Source organism: Scyliorhinus canicula, chromosome 3 (genome assembly GCF_902713615.1).
Source record: "Scyliorhinus canicula chromosome 3, sScyCan1.1, whole genome shotgun sequence".
NCBI lineage: Eukaryota > Metazoa > Chordata > Chondrichthyes > Carcharhiniformes > Scyliorhinidae > Scyliorhinus > Scyliorhinus canicula.
This window is the reverse complement of record NC_052148.1, coordinates 91,076,297-91,101,671: the sequence shown is the minus strand read 5'-3', so window position 1 is coordinate 91,101,671 and position 25,375 is coordinate 91,076,297. Positions and strand designations below refer to the sequence as shown.

At 50.5% G+C, this 25,375-nt stretch overlaps 1 protein-coding gene and 1 non-coding gene across 2 annotated transcripts in view; one reads left to right on the top strand and one right to left on the bottom strand.

Annotated features, from left to right (window-relative positions):
- The window catches only part of itga1 (integrin, alpha 1), a 253,566-nt gene that overhangs the window by 16,567 nt on the left and 211,624 nt on the right, over positions 1 to 25,375 (bottom strand). Inside the window, exons 22-26 of the mRNA XM_038790877.1 lie at positions 20,736 to 20,813; positions 18,621 to 18,697; positions 18,169 to 18,258; positions 15,566 to 15,668; positions 7,620 to 7,733 (exon numbers count right to left, since the gene is read on the bottom strand). Of these exons, the coding sequence (XP_038646805.1) occupies positions 7,620 to 7,733; positions 15,566 to 15,668; positions 18,169 to 18,258; positions 18,621 to 18,697; positions 20,736 to 20,813 (462 nt within the window). The remainder of the gene's footprint in view (positions 1 to 7,619; positions 7,734 to 15,565; positions 15,669 to 18,168; positions 18,259 to 18,620; positions 18,698 to 20,735; positions 20,814 to 25,375) is intronic.
- On the top strand, positions 19,198 to 19,280 carry trnal-cag. Its single transcript has one exon. It is a non-coding gene; the product is annotated as a tRNA-Leu (tRNA).

Genomic DNA, 25,375 nt, shown 5'->3' with positions numbered 1-25,375 from the left:
CCTGTAATTTTACTGCACATTAAATTAAATACAGAAACAACTGAACCAGCCACGTAAATATTGTGACTCAAGTAAAGATCAGAGGCTGGAAATTCTGTGATGAGTGACTCACCTACTGACTCCCCAAAGCCTGTCCACAAGGCATAAATCAGGAGTGTGATGAAATACCCTCTACTTGACTGGATAAGTGCAGCTCCAGAAACAGTATCCAGGAAAAAGCAGCCAGCTTGATCGGCATCACATCCACCAACTTAAACATTCACTCCCTCCAGCACTAGCACAGTATGGTTATAGTATGTACCATATAGATTCATAGATGTTTACAGCACAGAAGGAGGCCAGTTGAATTTTTTAATGTTACGAGAGTTTCTGAGTCAACCACCCTTTTAGGCAGTGAGTTCCAGACTCCTAACAGCCTCCGGATTAAAATGTTTCTCCTCAACACCCTTCTTAGCCTTCTACCAGAGGGGTGCTCTGTAGGGGTCTGGCCCGCGATCGGTGCCCACCAATCGGCAGGCCGGCGTCTCTAAAGGACCCACTCTTTTTCCTCCGTCACCCCGCAAGATCACTCCGACATGTCTTGCGGGGCGCCCGCGGGGAGGACGGCAACCGCGCATGCGGGCTTGTTGCCGGCCAACCTGCGCATGCACGGGTGATGTCATTTAAGCGCCGCCGGCCGTGTCATTTACATGCCGCCTCTTTGATGCGGCTCCAAGGCCCAGCGCGCGAAATTGACGCGGCGCCGCTCCTAGCCCCCTGGGGGTAGGAGAATAGGGGGCGAGGAGCGGCCTCCAAAGCCGGTGTGAAACACTCCGGTTTTCACTCTGGCGTCGGCACTTTGTCTCGTTCGGAGAATTTCGGCCCATATCTTTATAATGTGGTGACCAGGGGCGGCATTCGCCCCTACCCGGCATGACGGAGGATCCCGGAGTAGGGAAGTGGCGCCAACCACTCAGGGGTCGCGCCTCCCCAAAGGTGGGGAATTCTCCCCACCTTTGGGGGCCAGCCCCGCGCCGGAGCGGTTAGCACCAGAAGACTGGCGCAAAAAACCTGCGCCCCCGGTGCGGGGCTGGCCGAAAGGCTTTCGCCGGCTGCTGGCCGCCGATGTCACTGCCGGCGCATGCGCGATGCGGGGTTCTCTTCCGCTTCCGCCATGGTGGAGGCCGTGGCGGCGCGGAAGGAGAAAGAGTGCCCCCACGGCACTGCCCCGCAGTCTGAGCGGGGGGCCCCGATCGCGGGCCAGGCCACCGTGGGGGCACCCCCTGGAGTTCGATCGCCCCCCCACTCCCCCAGGATCCCGGGGCCCGCTCGCGCCGCTGTGCCCGCCGTTCCAGAGGTGGTTTAAACCTCGGCGGCGGGAGAGGCCTCCCAGCAGCGGGACATCGGCCCATCCGGGCCGGAGAATCGCCGCAGGGGCCTCTCCGATCGGCGGGGCGAGATTCCTGCCCCCGCCACTTCTCGGGTGGCGGAGAATTTCTGCCACGGCGGGGGCGGGATTTTAGGCGCCACCAGGCGATTCTCCGACCCTGCGTGGGGTTGGAGAATTTCGCCCCAGAACTGCACATGTACTCCAGGTGTGCCCTCATCAGCATTTTACAGTTTCAGCATGACCTTCCTGCTCAAGTCGTCTATGCCTCGGCTAATAAAGGCAAGTATGCAATATGTTTCCTTAACCTTTATTTACTTGTCCTCTTACCCTCAGGGATCTATGAATATGCACTCCAAGTTCTCTCTGATCTTCAGTACTTTCCCAGGGTTCCACCATTCATAGTGCAATCCGTTGTCTTGTCAGCCCTCCCCAAGTGCATTACCTCACAGTTTTCCGGGTTGAATTCCATCTGACACAGCTCTGCCCACTTGACCAGTCCATTGATATCCTCTTGCAGCTGACGGCTATCCTCCTCATTACTTACCACCTTATCAATTTTCATTTCATATATGATCATACCGCCTACATTTAAGTGCATATGAGGTGCAGTAAACAACTCATCAAGGTACCTTCCAACTCTCTATCACCTAGTAGGCCAAGCAGACTGGAATATCAACACATGTAAATCCCCCTCCAAGCAACAGTCCATCATGACTTGGAACTATGTCACTGCTCCTTCACTGATGTCAGGTCAGAATCCTGGAGCTTCCTCCCTAATAGCATTGTGGCTGTACTTACACTACAGAAACTACAGAAGTAAGAATGTGGCTCCCTGTCACCTTCTCAAGGGCAATTAAGGTGGGCACTAAATACTGCCCTTGTTGTTGATGCCCGAAACTCTTGAGTTGAAAAAATGCCAGGGGAATTATGGGCTAGCAAACACACTTGTGGAATGTTCTGGTGTAAGGCTGTAGAACAGGGTACAAGAGTGTCTTACAGCATTTTACTTTTGCTAGAGGGATACAGGTTTAAATCCAATTCATTCAGATGGAGGTGAATGTTTTCTTCTTTGGCAGTTTTCAGCAAAATGCGCATGTGAGGCCTGAAGTGGGCTGGTTTAGCACAATGGGCTAAATCGCTGGCTTGTAATGTAGAACAAGGCCAGCAGCGCGGGTTCAATTCCCGTACCGGCCTCCCCAAACAGGCGCCGGAATGTGGCGACTAGGGCTTTTCACAGTAACTTCATTGAAGCCTACTCGTGACAATAAGCTATTATTATTAAGTGAAAACAGAAAATGCTGGAAATACACTCAGTCAGTCAGGTAGCATCTGTAGAAAGAGCTTCTCACCACAGGTGTGCCTAACTTGCTGATTATTTCCAGAATTTTCTGCTTTTATTTCTAATTTCCAATAACTGCTGCATTTTGCTTTCATCATCCGCAATCTATTGCCGACTGTATATAAATAAACAACAAAAAATATATTATATAATCTCAATCGTGAGATAACAAAAAATTGTGGTAAAGCAAGTGGTGAGAGAGAACACAAAGAATTTATAGAGGGATATAGACAGTTTGGGTCAGTTAGCAAATACTCGGCAGATAGAATCTAATGTAGGGAAATTAAACATTATGCACTTTGGTGGGAAGAATAAAGAAACTGAATATTATTTAAATGGAGAAAGACTGCAGAAAGCTGCAGCACAGAGGAATTTGGGGGTCCCCATGCATAAATCAGAAAAAGTTAGCATGCATGTTCAGCAGGTAACTGGGAAGACTAATGAAATGTCCGCTCTTATGTCAAAGGGAATTGAGTATAAAAATAGGGAAGTCCTGGTGAAACTTTACAAGGCACTAGTCAGACTACACCAGGGATACTGTGAACAGTTTTGGTTCCCTCATTTAAGAAAATATATACTGGCATTGGAGGCAGTCCATTGAAGGTTCACAAGGTTGATCTTGGGTATGCAGGGACTTTCTAACAGGAGAGGTTGAGTAGGCTGAGCCTAAATCATTAGAACTAGACCAATGAGAGATAATCTTATTGAGACATGTCGGGCAGGTTCTCCAGCCACGCTTGTCCAGCAATCGGACATTCCTGCCCAAGTCAATGGACCGTTACATGGTCCGTGTCCCATTCATGGCGATCTTGCGGCGGTCACGGCCGAAGAATCCAGCCCGTAGGATTCTCAGGGGGTTTGACAGGGTATATGCGGAGATAATGTTTCCCTTTGTGGGAGAATCTCAGACCAGAGGGCATAATCTCAGAGTAAGGGATCACCCATTTAAGGCAGATATGAGGAGACATTTCTTCTCTTAAAGGGTAGTAAATTGATGGAATTTTTTATTACAGAGGGCTGTAGAGGTTGGGTTGTTAAGTATGTTCAAGGCTGAGATAGACATAGTTTATTCAGAGTGGGAATCAAAGGTTATGGGGATAAAGGACGAAAGTGGAGTTGAGGATTATCATATCAGATCAGTCACAACCTCATTGAATGGTGGCACAGACCCGATGGCTCGCGTTGCCTGCTTGTCTGCCTGATGGCTCCTACATCGTATGGTCTTCTGAACACAATAGATGATGTCAGAAATAGAACCAGTCCAGTGTTTGAAGGGGGTAAGTTCATCATTCAGACATGCTGAGTTGAACTATCCTCCAGGTGGGATACTGATGAAAAAGGGGGCAGGCCTGGATGGCATGGTCGACTTGCACCTCATCCTCTTCCCCTCAATTTCTGTCCTGCCATCAAGCTAGTCCCTTCCCACCACTACACCATCATAGTTCCTCACCCAGTGGTGGTTGCAGGGAGAGTCATAGACTGATCTAATTGATGGAAAAAGAGGGCTTTGGAATCTTGCAACTATACTCCTCCACAAAATTACCGACTGATGGCCTTGGTACCTTTATCTTGGATAAGATTATTAGACTGAGCTTTGTCTTTCTGCCTGTTGGTTGAGCGGGGTTACTGGTTTATGGGGATAGGGTGGTGTGGGCTTGGGTAAGGTGCTCTTTCCAAGAGCCAGTGCAAACTCGATGGGCCGAATGGCCTCCTCCTGCACTGTAAATTCTATGATTCTAACATGACAGTGCAGTGCTCTACAGAGTGCGGGATTGTAAGAAGTGATATTTTTAAAATGAGATAATAAACTGAGGCCTCTTCAGGTAGACATAAAATCTCATGAAACCGTTTTTGAAGTTAACGTTTTATTCGGTCTCATGGCTCCTTGTAGAACTTTGTTGTGGGGTAATTGATTGTTTTCTATAAACTAACACGGATTAGATACTCAAAAGTAATCCATTGACTTTAAAGCACGTTGAGACATTGAGGACATGAAAGGCAATATATAAATACAAATGTGTTCCTTCTTCTAGTTCAACTTTGGAATGTGTGCAGTTTAAGTAATCAAAAACCTATGGCCCATTGACAGTTTCAGTTACCAACTTATTACTTTACATACCTGGGCCATTTTTGAGTTATCAATATTATGTATTAGCTTTTTTTGGAAAAAATAGTTGATAGGAGTGTATAGAATCCTTTGTGGCCTACTTGACCTTAAAGCACAGCAATGCCATCAAATGATTCATGCATTGTTTTGGAACAAATGCATGGTGAAAATACTCTGATCTGGGGCTGGATTCTCCCCTACTCGGCGTGACGGAGGCTCCCGGCGTAGGGGAGTGGCGCCAACCACTCAGGGGTCGGGCCTCCCCAAAGTTGGGGAATACTCCCCACCTTTGGGGGCCAGCCCCGCGCCGGAGCGGTTGGCACCAGAAGACTGGCGCAAAAAACCGGCGCCCCCGGCAGCGGGGCTGGCCGAAAGGCTTTCGCCGGTCGGCGCATGCGCCGGCAGTGACGTCAGTGGCCAGCTGCCGCTGACGTCACCACCAGCGCATGCGCGATGTGGGTTTCTCTTCCGCTTCCGCCATGGCGGAGGCCGTGGCGGCCATGGAAGAGAAATAGCGCACCCAGGGCACTGGCCCGGAGTCTGAGCGAGGGGCCCCGATCGCGGGCCAGGCCACCGTGGGGGCACCCCCCGGGGTTCGATCGCCCCCGCCCCCCCAGGACCCCGGGGCCTGCCCGCGCCGCTGATCCCGCCGTTACAGAGGTGGTTCAAACCTCGGCGGTGGGAGAGGCCTCCCAGCGGCGGGACTTCGGCCCATCCGGGCCGGAGAATCACCGCAGGGGCCTCGCCAATCGGCGTGGCGAGATTCCTGCCACCGCCTCTTCCCGGGTGGCGGAGAATCTCTGCCACGGCGGGGGCGGAATTTTAGGCGGCCCCAGGCGATTCTCCGACCCTGCTGGTGGTCGGAGAATATCGCCCCTGGTCTTATTGCCTAACACTTACCACCAGATAAACAAAGTGAGAAAAAAAGACAAGGATTAGGACAAAAGTGTTGCAAATGCACTGGAGGCAATTAAGCTTGATACAGACTTTAAAATGAAGAGGCAGGGCTAGGCAGGTTGGCTAAATTGCTGCAGACATTAAGGGTTACAGGAAGATTAACGCCAAACGTCAGATGCTGAAACTGTAGTCATACTAAAGGGTCAGAGCAATTGAGAGACAAGGGCCGGGATTCTCCCCTACCCGGCGGGACGCGGTGTCCCGGCGGGATGGAGTGGCGTGAACTACTCCGAGTTCGGGCCGCCCCGAAGGTGCGGAAGTCTCCACACCTTTAGGGGCCAAGCCCTAACCTTGAGGGGCTAGACCCGCGCCGGAGTGGTTGGCATCCTGCCGACCGACGGGAATGGCCTTTGGCGCCACGCCAGCCAGGGCTGAAGGGACTTCGCCAGCCGGCGGCAGTCCGCGCATGCACCGTAGTGTCAGCGGCTGCTGACGTCATCCCCGCACATGCACAGGGGGAGGGGGTCACTTCTGCCTCCGCCATTGTGAATGCGGAAGGAAAGGAGTGCCCCTACGGCACTGGCCCGATCGCGGGCCAGGCCACCGTGGGGGCACCTCCTGGGGCCAGATCGCCCCGTGCCCCCCCAGGATCCCGGAGCCCGCTTGCGCCACCTGGTCCCGCCGGTAAGGTAGGCGGTTTGATTCCCGCCGGCGGGACCGGCATGACAGCGGGGGGACTTCGGCCCATCGCGGGCCGGAGAATTGCTGGGGGGGGGGGGTTCCGCCGACAGGCGCGGCGCGATTCCCGCCCCTGCCGAATCTCTGGTGCCGGAGTCTTCGGGAGACGGCCGGGGCGGGATTCACGCCGTCCCCCGGCGATTCTCCGACCCGGCAGGGGGTCAAAGAATCCAGCCCAAGATTTGAAATTGAAACTAGGAGCTTCTGCTAATGGAGAGGGAAATCTTTCTGTGCATCACTATTTGTTAGTAATAGAAATCTAATTACTGCTTATACTATCTACTGATTTGTAAGCGATGTTTGCCCGAACATAAGGGAATTTATAAGTATTCCCCTCCTTACAGTTTTTGAAATGTGAAAGGATTCATTGGTAACAACTGAGGTGGTTCCCCTTCTATTGGGATTCCTAGCCACCCCAAGAATGTATTATGTTGGATTGTCTGGGCATTGGAATTTTGCCTCTAATTTCTTCAGAAGACAATGTTGAGATTCACCTCTCTGCATTATCACCTCATTAGCAAGATTAGTTGTTTGTAATCAATTTTCTCTTTATTATCATTTTTGTATTTTTAAAAATTTAGTGTACCCAATTCATTTTTTCCAATTAAGGGGCAATTTAGCATGGCCAATCTAACTAGCCTGCACATCTTTTTTGATTGTGGGGGTGAAACACACAAACACGGGGAGAATGTGCAAACTCCACACGGACAGTGACCCAGAGCCGGGATTGAACCTGGAACCTCGGCAGCAGGACTAATACTGTGCCACCGTGCTGTCCGATCATTATTGTATTTTACTGTTGTGTATTAACATTTATGGCAGGTTTTTAATGATGACAAAATGAAATGTCAGGAAAAGGACAGACAAAAAAGAAAATCCAGTATCACGAATCTGCAGATGGGAGCGCTGAGATAAACCATTCCACTGTGATGCAGATCAGTGATAAGTTCCAGGACTTTTATTCAGATTCTCTGATCTATGCTTCTATTAAGTGAGGCTGGGAACACAGATTACTGAATAATCCCTAGTGTTCTTTGATAACTGTCCAATCAAATATCATTTTAAGTTTTAGAGTGAAAATCTATAGCATTCAGGCACCTTATCCACCGTATTCACGGTGCTGACTGAAAAAGCAAATCAAAACATCAAACTATAAAATAGTAACTTACAGAAGAAAACGTCAATCCAGTCAAATATAGAAGAGTATTATTCGCAGGAGATACATATGGGAATGTTATTGTCATTCTAAGATGTGAAATTGGAAAGACTTCATCATTGTGGATCTGTAAGTGAAACAAAAGGAAACATTTTAGGAACATTTGATTCTATGAGGATTGTTTTAATTAGTGCTGGCAACATGTAGGGATGAATTCTCCACCGGTGGGATTCTCCGTTCCACCGACAGCACAGCCCCGCCTGCGGGTTTGCCGACAGCGTGGGGTGGCTACAATGGGAAAGCTCATTGGCTGACGGCGGGAACACAGAATTGCGCTGCCAGTGACCGCGCGCTGCAAGAAACACGCTGATGGGGAATTCACCCTATCATATTGCCCCAGGCAGATCTGGGGCGGCATTCTCCCCTACCCGGCGTGACGGAGGGTCCCAGAGTAGGGGAGTGGCGCCAACCACTCAGGGGTCGGGCCTCCCCAAAGGTGGGGAATTCTCCCCACCTTTGGGGGCCAGCCCCGCGCCGGAGCGGTTGGCACCAGAAGACTGGCGCAAAGAACCGGCGCCCCCGGCAGCGGGGCTGGCCGAAAGGCTTTCGCCGGTCGGCGCATGCACTGGCCGCTGACATCACTGCCTGCGCATGCGCGATGTGGGTTTCTCTTCCGCTTCCGCCATGGCGGCCGCGGAAGGAGAAATAGTGCAGCCAGGGCACTGTCCCGGAGTCTGAGCGGGGGTCCCGATCGCGGGCCAGGCCACCGTGGGGGCACCCCCCGGGTTCGATCGCCCCCCCGCCCCCCCCAGGACCCCGGGGCCCGCTCGCGCCGCTGATCCCGCCATTCCAGAGGTGGTTTAAACCTCGGCGGCGGGAGAGGCCTCCCAGCGGCGGGTCTTCGGCCCATCTGGGCCGGAGAATCACCGCAGGGGCCTCTCCGATCGGAGTGGTGAGATTCCGCCGCCGCCACTTCCCGGGTGGCGAGAATCTCTGCCACAGCGGGGGCGGGATTTCTGGCGGCCGCAGGCGATTCTCCGACCCTGCTGGGGGTCGGAGAATTTCGCCCCTGATTGGTGCCAAGATATCACTAATCGAGACATTGCACTATATCATCGTAGAGGGGAAGGAAGGCATTAAAAATGCAATGTACTGGACTTTAATTAATAGTAAATCTCTCAAGATAATCAAAACCGTTAACTAGCCAATCACACTCGAAATACACTCAAATCTCCCTCTGCAGGATGAAATAACAATCATCTCTTGTTGGTTTCTACTAACTTGAAATGTGTCAAAGGTTTCAGAGATGAAGGATCAAAAATTCGATTACTTATTCTACACTAATGACTACAAGACATGTTAATCAAATCTCTCATTGGAATATGTACACTAGGTTCAAATCTTGTTTTGTCAAACTATTCACATACACCCACACACACACAGAAGTTATCTGGAAAAAAGGGAGTGAGTGGCAAGGAAACTCTCGCTCCCGCTCTCTCTGAAGATAATGGGCGAAATTCTCCGACCCCCAGCAGGGTCGGGGAATCGCCTGGGGCCGCCTAAAATCCCGCCTCCGCCGTGGCAGAGATTCTCCGCCACCCGGGAAGTAGATTCTCCAGCCTGGATGGGCCGAAGTCCCGCCGCTGGGAGGCCTCTCCCGCCGCCGAGGTTTGAACTACCTCTGTAACGGTGGGATCAGCGGCGCGAGCGTGCCCCGGGGTCCTGGGGTGGGGGGCGATCGAACACCGGGGGGGTGCCCCCACGGTGGCCTGGCCCGTGATCGGGGCCCCCCGCTCAGACTCCGGGCCAGTGCCCTGGGTGCACTATTTCTCTTCCACGCCCGCCACGGCTTCCGCCATGGCGGAAGCGGAAGAGAAACCCACATCGCGCATGTGCTGGTGGTGACGTCAGCGGCAGCTGGCCGCTGACGTCACTGCCGGGGCATGCGCCGACCGGCGAAAGCCTTTCGGCCAGCCTCACTGCCAGGGGCGCCAGTTTTTTGCGCCAGTCTTCTGGTGCCAACCGCTCCGGCGCGGGGCTGGCCCCCAAAGGTGGGGAGAATTCCCCACCTTTGGGGAGGCCCGACCCCTGAGTGGTTGGCGCCACTCCCCTACGCCGGGACCCTCCGTCACGCCGGGTAGGGGAGAATCCAGCCCAATAGCTGCAATTCTCCCAAGAATTTTTTAAAGTGTGGGGCTGGATTCTCCGCCGAAGGGATTCTCCAATTTGCCGGCGCCTGTGAGTTTCCCGACAGCGTGGGGCTACCGTACATTGGGAAAACCCATTGGCTGGCCGGCGTAATGGAGAATCCCGCCGGTGGGTCGAGGTAGAAATGTGGCACAGCGGGGCGGAGGACCCAGCTGTGGTCTGATTCCCACCAGGTAGTTCAGTGTGATCCAGATTACAATCCATCCAATCTTAGAAAATGTTTTGGAGGTTGGGTTGAACTGCGCCCTGAATGAGGTGTGCAAGATCTGAAGACATTGGCAGATCCAGCTCCTCAACTCTTAAAAAGGGCGGCTCGATTTGAGACCAATGCCCTGCCACCCCCCTCTTCTTGTCAGCATCAGGTTCCCCCCACCGAATCTCCAGCAAAGACCCTGGGCGGGATTCTCTGATCCTGAGGCTAAGTATTGACGCCATCGTAAACGCGTTGTGTTTCTTGATGGCGTCAACAAGGCCTCAGGAGCAGCAATTCTGACCCCTATAGGGGGCCAGCACGGCTCTGGAGCGACCCACGCCGCTCCAGCTGCCAATCCCCGGCATCCGTGGGCATGTGGGTCTGCGCATGCGCAGTGGGGCCGCGGCAACGCGCGCAGGCGCAGTGGCTCCCTTTTCGATGCAACATGGTGTAGGGCTGCAGGGGCCGGCGTGGAACAAAAGAGGCCCCCAGCCTGAGAGGTCGGCCCACTGATCGGTAGGACCCGATCGCGGCCCTGGCCACAGCAGAGGACACCTCCTGGGTTCGGAAACCCCTCCCCGCCCCACCAGGCCGACCCCGGGTGCCTCCACGTCGAGGTTCTGTCGGGCACGAGCAGGTGTGAATGGCGTTGGTGGGACCCGGCTTTTTTTGCGTGGCCGCTCGGCCCACCCCGGGCCGAGAATCGCCGTGGGGGGGAGCCCATAAAGCGGCCTCCAACAGGCACCACGCAGACCACTCCAATTCTCCACTCTCCAGAGAATCAGCGGACTGGCGTTGGGGCGGTGTAGCGCGATTTGCGCCCCTCCCGGTGATTCTCTGGCTCGGCGTCAGGGTGAGAGAATCCCACCCCCTTCCCCCCAATTACAAGCACCAGCCCCCCCCCCCCCAGCCTTCACCAGCACCAGCAGCCCCCCCCCCCCCCTCCCGCCCCAGGTGAACAACACCACGCTATAAAGTCATCAAATGTTCCCCTTCAGGACCTGCTCCATAAGCCCCGGCCCAATCAGGACCGTTCTCATCAGGTCCCAACTTTTGGCTGTGCCAATCTGGTACTTCTAGGTTGGCACTGCCAGGTTACTGCTCTGCCATGTCCCCAATCTGCCTGGGGCTAGAGTGGCCTCTGAACCCCTCTAGCTGGTATGGGGTTGGATTCTCCATTGTCTGATGCCCATAGCAGGCTTTGTGATCCGATGGTGAATGGGGCATCGGTCGAAAAACGCATTGGTGCTGTTTCTGAAGCAATCAGGACATGCTAATGGACGAGCCCTCTTCCCACGTGAATCTAGACCAATTCTCATTCTGCTGGTGTCAAATTCGCTGGGGCCAGAATTGGCGCTGGAGAGATTGACAAGTTGAGCTGCTTATTGGAGTTCACTCCCACACACTCTCATTCCAGCTAAGAAGATGACTCCGACTTTTAACAAAGTCATATAAGAGATTAGTGTGTAAACTTAAAACGCCTGGGATTAGGGATAGTGTATTGAGTTGAATAGAAACTGATTGGCAGACAGGAAACAAGGAGTAGGATTTAACGGGCCTTTTTCAAATTGACAGGTAGTGGCGAGTGGGATACTGCAGGGATCAGTGCTAGGACACCAGATATTCACAATATAAATGATTTAGATGAGGGAACAGAGTTTAATATCTCCAAATTTGCAGATGACACCAAGTTGGGTGGGAGGGTGACCTGTGAGGAGGATGCAGAGATGCTTCAGTGTTATTTGGACAAGTTGAGTGAGTGGGCAAATAAGTGGCAGATACAGTATAATTTGGATACGTGCGAGGTTATCCACTATGGCAGCAAAAATGGGTAGGAAGACCATTATCTGAATGGAATCTGCAACCAGACCTGGGTGTCCTCGTACACCAGTTGCTGAAGGTAAGCATGCAGGTGCAGCAGGTGGTAAAGAAGGCAAATGGTGTGTTGGCCTTCATTGTTAGAGGATTCGAGTACAGGAGCAGGGATGTCTTTCTGCAATTATACAGGACCTTGGTGAGGACACAGCTGGAATATTGTGTGCAGTTTTGGTCTCCTTGTCTGAGGAAGGATGTTCTGGCTATAGAGGGAGTGCAGCGAAGGTTTACCAGACTGATTCATGGGAAGGCGGGACTCATGTGCGAAGAGAGATTGAGTCCCTTAGGATTGTATTCACTGGAGTTCAGAAGAATGGGGGGGGGGGGATTTCATAGAAACTTATAAATTTCTAAGAGGACTAGACAGGGTAGATGCAGGAAGGATATTCCCAATGGCGGGGTCTCCAGAACCAGGGGTCACAGTCTGAGGATATGTGGTAGACTATTTATGACAGAGATGAGAATAAATTGATTTACACAAATAGTGGTGAGCCTCTGGAATTTGTTACCACAGGATGTAGGGAGGAGGGCCAGGGGGAGAATGTGAGCAGCTATGGGGAAGGGGGCACCACTTCGAAGGGAGTGGGAATGGCATGTGGAGAGTATGGAGTGGTGGGACAGGGTGGCCAAGCTGCCCGTGGCCAGGCTGCTCAGTCGGAAAATCTGGAGATGATGAGCTTGTCCTGTGTACGGCAGCCCTGGAGCATACGTTGGGCATCCTGACTTGACAGCCCGGGCTCCATGCCCAGATCTTCCTGGCCAACCTTCTCATCAGATGAGGACAGGTAGTCTTCATCCACCTCCAGCATGTTCCGCTCTGCTGTGTGATGTTGTGCAAGATGCAGCAGGCCAGCAGACTCTCCTGGGGCTATATCGGAGCACCCCACCGGAGTGATCCAGGCATCAGGACTGCATCTTGAGAACGCCGATGCACCACTCAATGACGCTCCTTGTTGCTGCATGGGCATTGTTATAGCAGCTCCCCGTGTCATTCTGGGAACTCCGGACAGTCCTTATTAGCCAAGAACTCAGCGGGTAACCCTCCTGCCCAAGAGCCAACCCCTCACCCAAGGGAATGCCGCGAAGGTGCTAGGAACCATGGGTGCACCAGGATGTATGTGTCATGCACCCTACCTGGGTATTGGGCGCAGATGTGCATGACATGCAGCTGGTTGTTCTCTGGGATTGGAAGCCCTTCTGATTGATGAAGGGCAGCCCCTGATGAGCCGATGCTCATAGGGGTATATGAAATGAAATGAAAATGAAAATCGCTTATTGTCACGAGTAGACTTCAATGAAGTTACTGTGAAAAGCCCCTAGTCGCCACATTCCGGCGCCTGTCCGGGGAGGCTGGTACAGGAATCGAACCGTGCTGCTGGCCTGCTTGGTCTTTAAAAGCCAGTGATTTAGCCCCGTGAGCTAAACCAGCCCCAAGCAGCCCCAGCAGGATATGTGTGCCATTATTACCCTCTGGCCCCGAGGTATGCCAGTGATGGCGGCAAATCCTGCTGCTTGGGCATCCTGGTATGCCTGGTCCATATTGAACCAATCCGGGTGCATAGGGCATCCATCACATTGTGGATGCCCCTGTGTGCAGATGTCTGAGAGATCCCAGACAGCTCACGTTGGCGACCACCAGGAGCAGATATCCAGGTGCACTGGGTACAGGCACAGGCGGTGCACAGTTTCCCAGGTTAGCATAAATTTTTGGCGGCACAGGCAGTTTGGCATCTGCTCGAAGGACAGGTGCTGACGGTACATACGTGCCCTGATGTGGCGCCTCCTTTGCACCTCCTCCTCAGCCGGTTGGACGGCTGGCTCTGGAGCCTCATCAGCTGGCCCCTGCTCTTCTAGGGCAGGTTCCTCTCCGAGCAGGCCCTACGACACCAATGCTTCTGCAACCGCAGCCGTGGCCAGGTAGATAGCGACCATTGCTGGCTGTACTCCGAAATTCCTTCTCTGCATGCAGCGGGGAAGATGGGTATTCCTTTGCCCATCCAGATGTAACAGGCGACATGGTGACCCTGAGTTGGACTTCACCCCACCCCTCAGATGTTCCTCTCAACAGCCTTCCACACTGCACTTTTGTTCCCAGCAGTGAGTGGCACCGGGGAGCCTCTATCTTCACCCCCATCACTGTCAACAGGGGTACCGATGGCTGCCGCAACCCATGTCAGCGATAGGCTCTGCGGCCCCTGGGGTCTACTGTGGGTGTCCTCATTTTGTGTTATCCCACCAGCCGGGTGGCACCTGGTTGTGTGGTGGAGAGAGTCACCATCTGCCTCCAATCGCCTCCATGCTTAGAGGCTTGTGTGTGGGCAGGTCCGACAGACGGAGGTGAGTGTGCATCTGCTGCAGTGCGATGTGGGGCCTGGGTATGACACACTGTTTATGACAACCTATCGGGGTGTCGAACTAACTGGTGGTCCTGTGGAATGGGCTCGCTGATAGTGTCACTGGTGAGGCCCCTGCTCTGAGAGGGGCAGTGTGCCGTGGTGGGTGCCAAAAGCCATGGTGCGTGTGCACTTTGTTTTGGGTGAGCTCTGCTAGTCCCCTGCCTCCCCTGTGGGGAATAGCAGACCTCACCACAAGTGGTGCTGGGCTTCTGATGAGTGAATTGAGGAGTGGCAGCAGCTGGCTGCGCCCATCCGATTGATGGGGTAGCTAGGGTCTGTGGATTTCCAGAGGGGTGGGCTCCCCAGAGGCTCTGTGAACATTTACGGGACACAGTGAGCAGTCAGCAGAGTGAGCAGCCAGGGGCCTGCATCTTGTACCAAATGAGTGCGTTTAAAACAAATACTGCAGCAATGGCAGCCTAAGCCAGCCACCCGACCCCAAGGGGGCAAACACGAATCCATGGAGCTGTCGCCAAGTCACTCCCCATTCCCCCCATCCCCCAGTCCTGGAAGCCACCCCCCAGCAAGGGTTACAATTGTTAAGTTTTTCAAACTTTGCTTCCCTTCTCTCTCTCTCCCTCAGCAGCCAGGACTTTTGCTTGAGAGGGGCATTGCGGAGACCTGGAGCATACTGGGTCAAACCTGCTAATCACACTTAAATGCATGCAAACCACAATATCGTCACCAGCGAGAGATTGCAGCCGAGCACCTTAACCGGGCACGGATCTCAAATTTGGCCAATTCTCCGTCTGAGCGCGGTTCGTATTTGCGGTGTTATGAGGCGGAGAATTTCCCCCATTGTACCGGAGACTATTCCAGCATATAATCTATGGACAACTCATAGACTTAAGAGAATTCAAAGATCAGGGTCAGCCCTTACAGGGGATCGGGAAAAGGAGCCTTTTCATTCAAATCATTAAAAATCTAATCATGCCCATGTCTGAAATCTTTTAGCATCAGTTATCTCTCCCCATCCATGCAACAAGATTCCTGAAATTGACAGTTTATTTCTTTATGGTGGGTTTTTCGCAGGCAAAACATTGGCAAAAACAACACCCTTGCCATTTCCATAACTTCCTGCAAAATAGTTAGCTTTACATTATCACATTATTTTTCAATATGTGGCATTCACTATATTACTCTACCAATAGTTGAAGAGATGGCAGGACAAACATACAATATTAAACTAATAAACATTTGTTTAGAGCTTGCTAACAAATGGGTATTCAATTTCATAACTGGCTTCTGCTTCGCTTTCTGCTCAATTAAAATGTTGCTTTTGCTTACCATATAAATGATGTCCACTGCATCACCAATTTCCTCTATGCTTTTGATAACGTCAGGAATTGTATCATTTGCTGCTATTTTAAAATGTTGATCCTTTACAGTCCTGAGACAAGAGAAAAAATGCACTTGAATGACAGGAAGCAGATGTCTATCTTGGTGTTTGTCTTTCAGTCAATGGTCCGACGGAAATGAATGCAAACAGTACCTACATTATTGTGTTTTACTCTGTCTTCTTGCTGAGATGTATTACAGTCTCAACAGTTCCAGCAGCCTTGAGGCCAGTTTTCAGATTACAATACTGCCAGAAACGGTCAACGGTTTGGATATGTGCAAAACATAATCCCTCCAGGTACTCAATAGTGACGCTGTAGATATTTTTCATTTTCTGTCAATTCAATGTACCAGCATCTCATTTTTTTCTTTGTTCATGGGATGTGGCCATTGTTATCAAGGCTAGCAGTTATTGCCCGTCCCTAATTGTCCTTGAGGGGGTGATGGTGAGCTTCCGTCTTGTTCCGCTGCAATCCATGTTGTGTAGGGATTCCCAGAGTGCTGTCAGGGAGGCAGTTCCAGCGAAAAAAGGATTAGCGATATATCTCCAAGTCAGGATGGTGTGCGACTTGGAGGGGCACTCCCAAGTAGTGCCGTTCCCATGCATTTGCAACCGTTGTCCTTCTAGGCCAGTGTTCTTCAAAGTCGGGGGCGGGTGGGCTGCGGGCGGATGTTGAGATTGTCGCGGAGCCGTTGTCCGCGGCGCTCCCGAACGCGCAAATCCTCGCACAGCAGCCGGCGGTTCATAATGCCAGCTGCAAGCGGCTGTGACCATGTTAAAAAATATATAATTTGGCCGCATTGCGCATGCGCGCATGATGAGCGGCACGCATGCGCATTCCGCGGACATGTAAAAAAATTCGGCCGCATTGCACATGCGCATCAATAATCGGGCACGCATGCGCAGTGTAACCACTATTTTTTTTTAAACGGTTGCAACTTTTTGTTTCACAAGTTCTGTCGTGGTTTTTATTCATTTATTTTATTCATTTGATTTTTTTTTCATTTATTTTATTCATTTTATTTGCTTTACAAGTTCGAGGGGGGGGGTTTATTCATTTTTTTCATTTATTTTATTCATTTTTTTTTACAAGTTCGGGGGGGGGGGTTTATTCATTTTTTTCATTTATTTTACTCATTTTGTTTTTTTATTTTTTTTTACAAGTTCGGGGTGGAGGTTTATTTGATAAAACTTTACAGGAAAAAAATTCAGAACTTTGGCCAGATGGAGACTCCATACTTTCCGACACCAGAAGGCTTCACCTTCATCCAACAGGTTCCATTGGAGGAGCGTGTATGAGGGCCAAAGGGACCCAAAGCCATTTCCTCCATTTTTAGTAGCAGCAAACAAGGTAAGAGAAAATGGTGGGTTGCACAGGTCGGCCGGCGTGGGTTGCGAAGGTCGGTTGGGTTGGGTCCCGAAGGTTGGCCGGTTGGTAAAAATGGGTCCCCGGAAAAAAAGTTTGAAGAACACTGGGCAGAATTCTCCGCTCCCCACGCGGCGTGGGAGAATCGCGGGAGGGCCCCCCCGACATTTTTCACGCCCCCCCGGCGCCACCCGCGATTCTCCCCCCTCCCCCCGCTCGGAAGAATCGCCGCTTGCCGTTTTTCACGACGAACCGCGATTCACCGACCCCGATGGGCCGCGTGGCCTGCCGTTCATGACCGTTTCACGACGGCGGCAAACACACCTGGTCGCTGCCGTCGTGAAAAGGGTGCCAGATGCCCGTTTGGGGCTTCTAGGGGGCCGTTTGGGGCAAGAGCACCACGACTGTGCTCGGGAGGGGCCAGGCCCGCGATCGGTGCCCACCAATCGTCGGGCCGGCGTCCAAATCGGACGCACTATTTCCCCTCCGCCACCCCGCAAGATCAAGCCGCCACGTCTTGCGGGGCGGCTCAGGGGAAAGACGGCCGAGTTCACGACGGCCCTCCCGATTTTTCCCGGGAGCGGAGAATTCCGCCCACTGTTCTAGGCGGTAGAAGTTGCAGGTTTGGAAGGTGCTAACAAATGTACATTTGACATGTTTGTCATTTAATCTGTGTAAACATATTTTTCTTTTTTACATATTTATATGTAAACATATAGGCACAAAACCTCCAACCTCACACGGGGCTTAGATTCCCGGTTCCGCTTAAGGTGAATGGAGTTTTGGCCGGAGCACCAAATTCTCCGTTCTCACTTGCATTGGGGCAGCAACTGACAAGATCATAGAATCATAGAATTTACAGGTAGAAGGCCGCCCATATAGTTACATATGATGTAAAATTTCAGAAAGATAACTAAAACAAGTTTTAATTGCCTAACACTATATAATTCAAGTATCTAACACTAAGCTTCATTCCTAGTTGATGTTCTACTGATACTGGAGATCATTGCATTGCTAACATTGGTGCGGAGCAATATTCCCACAATAGGCAGTGCGGCAAATTTGGGAAAGCTGTTTCTGATACTTCATTTTGTTTTTGCTTTCACGTGCACCCATTGTGATAAAGCCCTTGCAGATAGAGAGGGGTAACTGCAGCTTAGTCTCTCAACCAAAAGTAAATGTTACCTTGTTATGAACAGGCCAGCTTCATACAGCACTGGAATTGAGATGTCGACTTTATTGTCACCTAAAGTTTCATTTTGTTCTCTGCTGTCACTGAAATATTAGAAATAGAGTTTATATTTCACAAAATCTTGTCTTCTGTACTTTCAGCTGAAATGCACACCAACCTGTAATCATTTTCAATACGCTGCATCTTATTTCAAAAAGTAAGCTCCTACAGTTCCTGAAACGTCTGCTAGAATGCTACACTTAAAATATGCATTAAAATAACAATCTTGGCTCTTTGAGGACCTCTTGAGTTTGCATTCCAATGTGCGTAGTTTTCTAAATTCACATTATTTATTCAATACATTTTAACATTGAATCTCTATCCTCTATTCTACATAACCTGGTTGCAATAATGCAACTTTAAATTGAATCCAGTCTCCTAGAGATTAGTAAGTATTCTCCCTTACCTTGTTGCCTCCAGGCATAAGTCAACATTACCAAGGAGATGAGAGGTATTGAATTCAAACTTAATCGTAAAAGAAACCTGAGAATGTGACAGAATAAAGCAGAAAAATAATTTACTAAAACTGTTACAGGCAATAGTCATTAATTCCAATCAGCCCATGCATTTTTGCTTGATCACAGCCCCATCTATCACATTTCAATCTCTTCTCTTCAAAAATATGCATTAATTTGATTGAACCAGTTTATGCTCTTTTGCTTCTGATCATTCTCTTTCTGACTGGATTTTAACTTACCTGACACGTAAAATGCAAGGGAGTTTGGGAAGGGGCGGGGAATTCAGAAGTGGATCCTGGAAGGACAGCTATTGTTGATCGGGGGTATGGGTTTGTGGTGGATCTTGGGCAATGGAGGATGCGGAATCAGAATGCCAATGCCAGGTCCTGGTATAGGGAAAAATTGAGTAATTTAGAGGCATGAAAAAGGGTTTGGAGATTGGGATTGGTGGGTGGGGATTAGCGACCTGGTAGAGTAAAGGTACCCTGGTAGACCTGGTAGAGTAAATGTACCCTGGTAGACCCGGTCAGGATGGCCGAGCGGTCTAAGGCGCTGCATTCAGGTCGCAGTCTCCTCTGGAGGCGTGGGTTCAAATCCCACTCCTGATATTGACATTTTAGACACGGGGCTGTTTAGCTCACTGGGCTAACTCGCTGGCTTTGAAAGCAGACCAAGCAGGCCAGCAGCACGGTTCGATTCCCGTAACAGCCTCTCCGAACAGGTGCCGGAATGTGGCGACTAGGGGCTTTTCACAGTAACTGCATTGAAGCCTACTCGTGACAATAAGCGATTTTCATTTCATTTCATAAAGGGACATTGTTCGGAGGCCAAGGTGGGGCATCAGAATTCTGACTTGGGATGAGAAGCACTAGACCATGGAAGGGTTTTGGAGGTCTAGTGTGAAAGGTGGCGTGAGGATCGGAGAGGTGTGGTTGGAGGAATGAGGCCACAGTGGGGGGAGGTTAGTGATGGATCAGTGGCCTGAGAAGATGATTGGTGCCATGGGAAAGACATCAGAGGGTTGAGGTGTGGAGGTAAATTGATGGCCTGGGAATGGAGAGTTTGGAGGCCTGGGTGATGGTGGAGTTGAGAAGCCTCCTGGGGAATGTCAGAAAGGGCTCCATAATCAATATTCAAATTACCAACACCACTCCTTGGAGTGGGTTGTTAACTTGGCTCCATTAAAGCCAGAAGTGACCAGTTTGCAATTGGATTCTGGTAAGGATTCAAATTTGCAAGACATCAACCTCCCTATTCAACCCTGACCGACCATATTTTGTGGTTACCAACCCCTGAAAATGTAACTATGGTTCGTTCCTGCAAACAATTCCAACTGATTTCCCTTCTTACTCCAAATTTCCTCTGTTTAATTTGCAGTGCTTTGCCTCAAACACAAACTGTTAATTAACTTAATGCAAAGCTGGTAATGATTTTTAAAAATCAATCAACCGAGATAAACATGGCTAACCATAAATTAAAGTATGCAAGTAATACATTTGCCTGTGGAAAATCAGAATTCAGGGCAATATGAGTTGCCAGTATAAATATTCATTTGTGCCAAATCCGTATTCTGGGCAGAACAGTCCACAGTGATGGATTGCCACCACATAGCTTCAGGATGAATAAAGAACTATATTATACTGCATAAAGACTGCAGATCAGGATATGCCATTGATGGTAAAAAACACACTCTCAATATAAAATGAACACAAGAATCACTGATATCAAAGTGAACACAAGAAGCACCGATATCAACATTTGCACAAAATATTTCAAAATACAGCCACAGAAGGACAGCATAAATACTGCCCAATTTTTTATATTTTCTTCAAGCAAAACAAATCCATAAAAGTTTCACTCCACAATTTGTGGTGATATATAAATAAACATTAAAAATGTAGTAAAGTGAAGGAAGACTGCAATGAACCAGGTGCATGTTAACAGGAAACATTCAAAAAGTGCAAGCGATTCAATAAAACTGGTAAGGATTACAATTTAACTTATCTTCCTGTTTTTGAAAGTAATACACCACAGTCTAGAAATCAAAACTGAACAGTTCCTACCTCTGCTCCAGGTGCAAGAAAGGGGTATCCAACTTTGCATGTCACATTTGTTCTTGATGGCATGCACTGATCATTTTGCTTCAAGAAGAACAATATAGCGTGTTAGTTCATTGTTTGAACAAAGTAATGGTATTGCTTATTATAAGATAATAATTATTGAATTGTGATTAAATAAAATAAAAAATCTTTATTGTCACAAGTAGGCTTACATTAACACTGCAATGAAGTTACTGTGAAAAGCCCCAAGTCGCCACATTTCGGCACCCGTTCAGGTACACTGAGGGGGATTTCAGAATTCTCAGCTGGTACGGGAATTGAACCCCTGCTACTGGCCTTGTTCTGCATCACAAACCAGCTGTCTAGCCCACTGAGCTAAACCAACCCCGATCATATTTATTACATATTTGCCCCTCTGTTTTGATTTTGCCTCTCACTTAAATGATTCTGTGTTATGGACCATTGCTTAGTCAGGAATGTTGCCTGGTCACTTGTTCCTGGGATTCTTTTTGTCTCTATGGTACTGTGCACTGGAATATGTGTTGGAATGGAAACTGCTGCTCTTGACAGGTGACAAGGCCCTATAGTGGAGTCACATGGAAGTGGTGCAACAAATTGGTGACATAGAACATAGAACAGTACAGCACAGCACAGAACAGGCCCTTCGGCCCTCGATGTTGTGCCGAGCAATGATCACCCTACTCAAACCCACGTATCCACCCTATACCCGTAACCCAACAACCCTCCCCCCCTTAACCTTACTTTTTAGGACACTACGGGCAATTTAGCATGGCCAATCCACCTAACCCGCACATCTTTGGACTGTGGGAGGAAACCGGAGCACCCGGAGGAAACCCACGCACACACGGGGAGGACGTGCAGACTCCGCACAGACAGTGACCCAGCCGGGAATCGAACCTGGGACCCTGGAGCTGTGAAGCATTGACGCTAACCACCATGCTACCGTGCTATTATGTTATTATGTAACATGTTATTAATGGAGCAGCATTAGAAAATATTTGTCATCATACTTCTTTCCCTTCCTCCGGGTTATTACCTTCTCTCTGCTTTTTATGTCTTTCAGACAATTCAACAGGAGTTGCAGGAAAAAGAATAGCGTCATCCTCTCCAACCGCGACTAAGTGCTCCCGACAGCAGGGAAGTCGGAGTGATTCCGGCTGGCGATGGCGCGACCCTGATGTGCCATGCATGGCACGAATTGTTTTTTGCAGAATTGGCTTTCCCGTACCATTCTAAGGCACTCCGGGCTCCACGCTGCAACTGAAGGACGTAACCTAACCTCTCTGACAGGTCCGCAGCTCTGAGATCAGAGTGCCTCCCCAGCCCACCTTAATTACCAGCAAAGGCATCCCCTCCCCCTTCTATCTCCCTACTTTAACCTCCCCCCCACCCCAAGTCTCCCCCTTCAGTGCCGCCCATCAATCCCCTCCCCTTCAGGCCCCACCCCTTGGCAGTTCTAGGTTTAGGTTGTGAGGAAGTACTTGAGATGAAAGAGAAAAATTCATTAAAAAACTGCGGACTTCTGGTGGCGGCCATGGTGTGAGTGGTCACATACAGGGCAGTTCCTGGTTGAAGGCATAGAAAAGAGCTCTTTTTACCGGAAATTGGGTGCAACTTCGACGGAAAAGTGTGATTGAAGGTCGGAGGAGAAGATCTCCCCCGGGATTCGTATGTCTGCTGGTTATCAAACCCGGCAGAAGAAGGTGGAGGACTTGGCCAAGAAATTGGAAGGAGCCTTCAGCAGCAGCCAGTGGAAGGATGATGGAGGGGGAAGGTTCAGTGCAAATTGGAAAGCCCCAGATGGAACAGTTGATGGCCTTCATCAGGGAAGAGTTCCGCTAGCAGAGGAAGGAGATGCTCGAAGGCCATCGAAGGGCCTCTGGCACCCTTGAGGAGCTCAATGGAGAGGGTGGAGAAACGCTTGAAGGCGCAGGGGTTGCAGATCCGAGAGGTCGAGAGGGTGATGTTGGACCACAGTGATCGGGTGGTGGCATTGGAGATGGAGTTGGGGCTCTTAGGAGACCTTTGCAAGACGTTGAGAGCAAATGTGGAGGAAGAGGAAAATAGATCGAGAAGGCAGAATCTGCAGATAGTGGGCTTGCCTAACGGAGTGGTAGGTGCGAGTGCCATGAGGTAAGTTTTGAGGATGCTGGCAGGGCCGATGGTGGAGTGGGTGTTGGATAAGGCTCCTAAGGCGAACAGAGCGCACAGGTCTCTGAGGCAGAAGCCGAGAGCTGGGGAGCCGCCGTAGGCGTTGATCATGAAGTTCCACAAGTTTGCAGAGAAGGAGAAGATTCTGCAGTGGGCCAGGAAAAAGCCCAACTGTGGAGGGGAACAAGGTCCAAATATACCAGAACATTGGAGCTGAGCTGGCAAAATGGCGTGCAGGGTTCAACAGAGCGGGCTTGGCACCATATCTCTTCGGGGCGTTCAATGAGAAAGGGTGGAGAAAGGGGAGCTTCCGCAGGCGATGATGCAAGCAACGATCACATTAATACTAAAAAAAGGAAGGACCCATTGGAATGTTGGTCATATATCTCCATATCACTGTTAAACGGTGGGCTGCACTGTAGGCAGCACGGTAGCATAATGGTTAGCACAGTTGCTTTACAGCTCCAGGATCCCAGGTTCGATTCCCGGCTGGGTCCCTGTCTGTGCGGAGTCTGAACATTCTCCCCGTGTCTGCGTGGGTTACCTCCGGGTGCTCCGGTTTCCTCCCATAGTCCAAAGATGTGCGGATTAGGTGGATTGGTCATGCTAAGTTGCCCTTAGTGTCCAAAAAGGTTAAGTGGGGATTACTGGGTTATGGGGATAGGATAGATACGTGGGCTTGAGTAGTGTGCTCTTTGTAAGGGCTGGTGCAGACTCGATGGGCCGAATGGCTTCCTTCTGCACTGTAAATTCTATGAAATACCGACATGAAAGTGCTGGCTAAGTTGGTGGCTGGAAGGATGGAAGGTTGTGACCCGGGTGTGGATGCGGAGGACCAAACAGGCTTTGTAAAGGGCAGGTAACTTTCTAGCTATATAAGGAAGCTGTTAACTATGATCATGACCCCTTCGAGAGCTCAGGAACCGGAGGTAGTGACGTCCATGGGTGCAGAGAAAGCATTCGACTGGGTGGAGTGGCGGTAACTGTTTGAGGTCTTGGGAAGGTTTGGACCGAAGTTTGTGGCATGGTGCATCTGTTATATGTGGCACTGAGGACGAGTGTGCGCACCAATGACATGGGCTCACGGAACATTGAACTGCATAGGGGAACAAGGCAGGGGTACCCACTGTCGCTGCTGCTGTTTGCGCTGGCAATAGAGCCTCTGGCAATGGCTGTAAGGGGGTCAGCAGAGTGGCGAGGGATTATGAGGGGACAAAGGGAGTATCGGGATGTTGCTATATGTGCAAGACCTACTATTGTATGTTTTGGACGTGCTGGAGAGCACGGAGAGGATCATGGGCCTGTTCGGGAAGTTGCAGGAGTTCTTGGGATACAAGTTAAATGGAGGAATTGCGAAGTGTTCCCGGTGAATGAATTTCGTCGGCAAGCCAATTTAGGGGGGGTGCTATTTACAGTGGCCAGAGACTGGTTTAGATACCTGGGGATTCAGGTTGCGAGGGAATGGGCAATGCTTCACAAATGGAATTGAACAAAACTGATGCAGGAGGCTAGGGAGGATGTCAAGAGGTGGGACTCACTACATTTTGGCAGGGAGGGTCCAAATGGTGAAGGTGAACATTCTGCCAATGTTCCTGTTCATATTCCGGACACTCCTGATCTTTGTACCGAAGGCCTTCTTTCGAAAACTAGACATGATTATTTCGGACTTTGTATGGGCAGGGAAGGTACCAAGGGTTAAGAGGACCCTGTTACAGAGGCAGAAGCAGCAGGGAGGTTTGGCGCTGCTGAACCTGCTACATTATGACTGGGCGGCGAACGTGGAGGTGAGGTGATGGTGGGAAGGAGAGGGGGTAGAATGGGTTAGGATGGAGGAGGAATCCTGTAGGGGGTACAGCTTAAGGGCAATGGTGACGGTGACATTGCCAATGGCGCCAAGCGGATACTCGGAGAGTCCTGTGATGCAGTCCATGGTGAAGATCTGGAACCAGCTAAGGAGGCACTTTAGGATAGAGGAGATTTCGGTGTGAGTGACGTTGTGTGAAAACCACGGTTTTGATCCGGGGAGAATAGACAGAAAGTATAGGAAGTGGAGAGAAGTGGGGCTGGTTAAGGTGAGGGATTTGTACCTGGAGGAAGAGTTTGCCAGTATCGATGAATTGAAGGAGAGGGTAGAGCTACCGAGAGGAAGTGAGTTTAGGAATCTGCAGGTAAGGGACTTCGCGGGGAAGGTTTGGAAAGAGTTCCCCAGGTTGTTAAGGTACACCCTGCTGTTGCTTCCGGATATGGAAGGGGCGGGCATGATCGGAGACATATATAGGTGGCTGGGAGAACAGGGAGGTGAGCGGGTGGCGAAGATTAAGGCAAAGTGGGAAGGGGAGCTGGGAGGTGGGATAAACTGGGGAGTATGGAGTGGGACGCTATGAACGGTAAATGTGACTTCCTCGTGTGCAAGGATGAGCCAGATATAATTCAAGGTCGTACACCGGCGACGTATTTTAGTGGAATGGCGG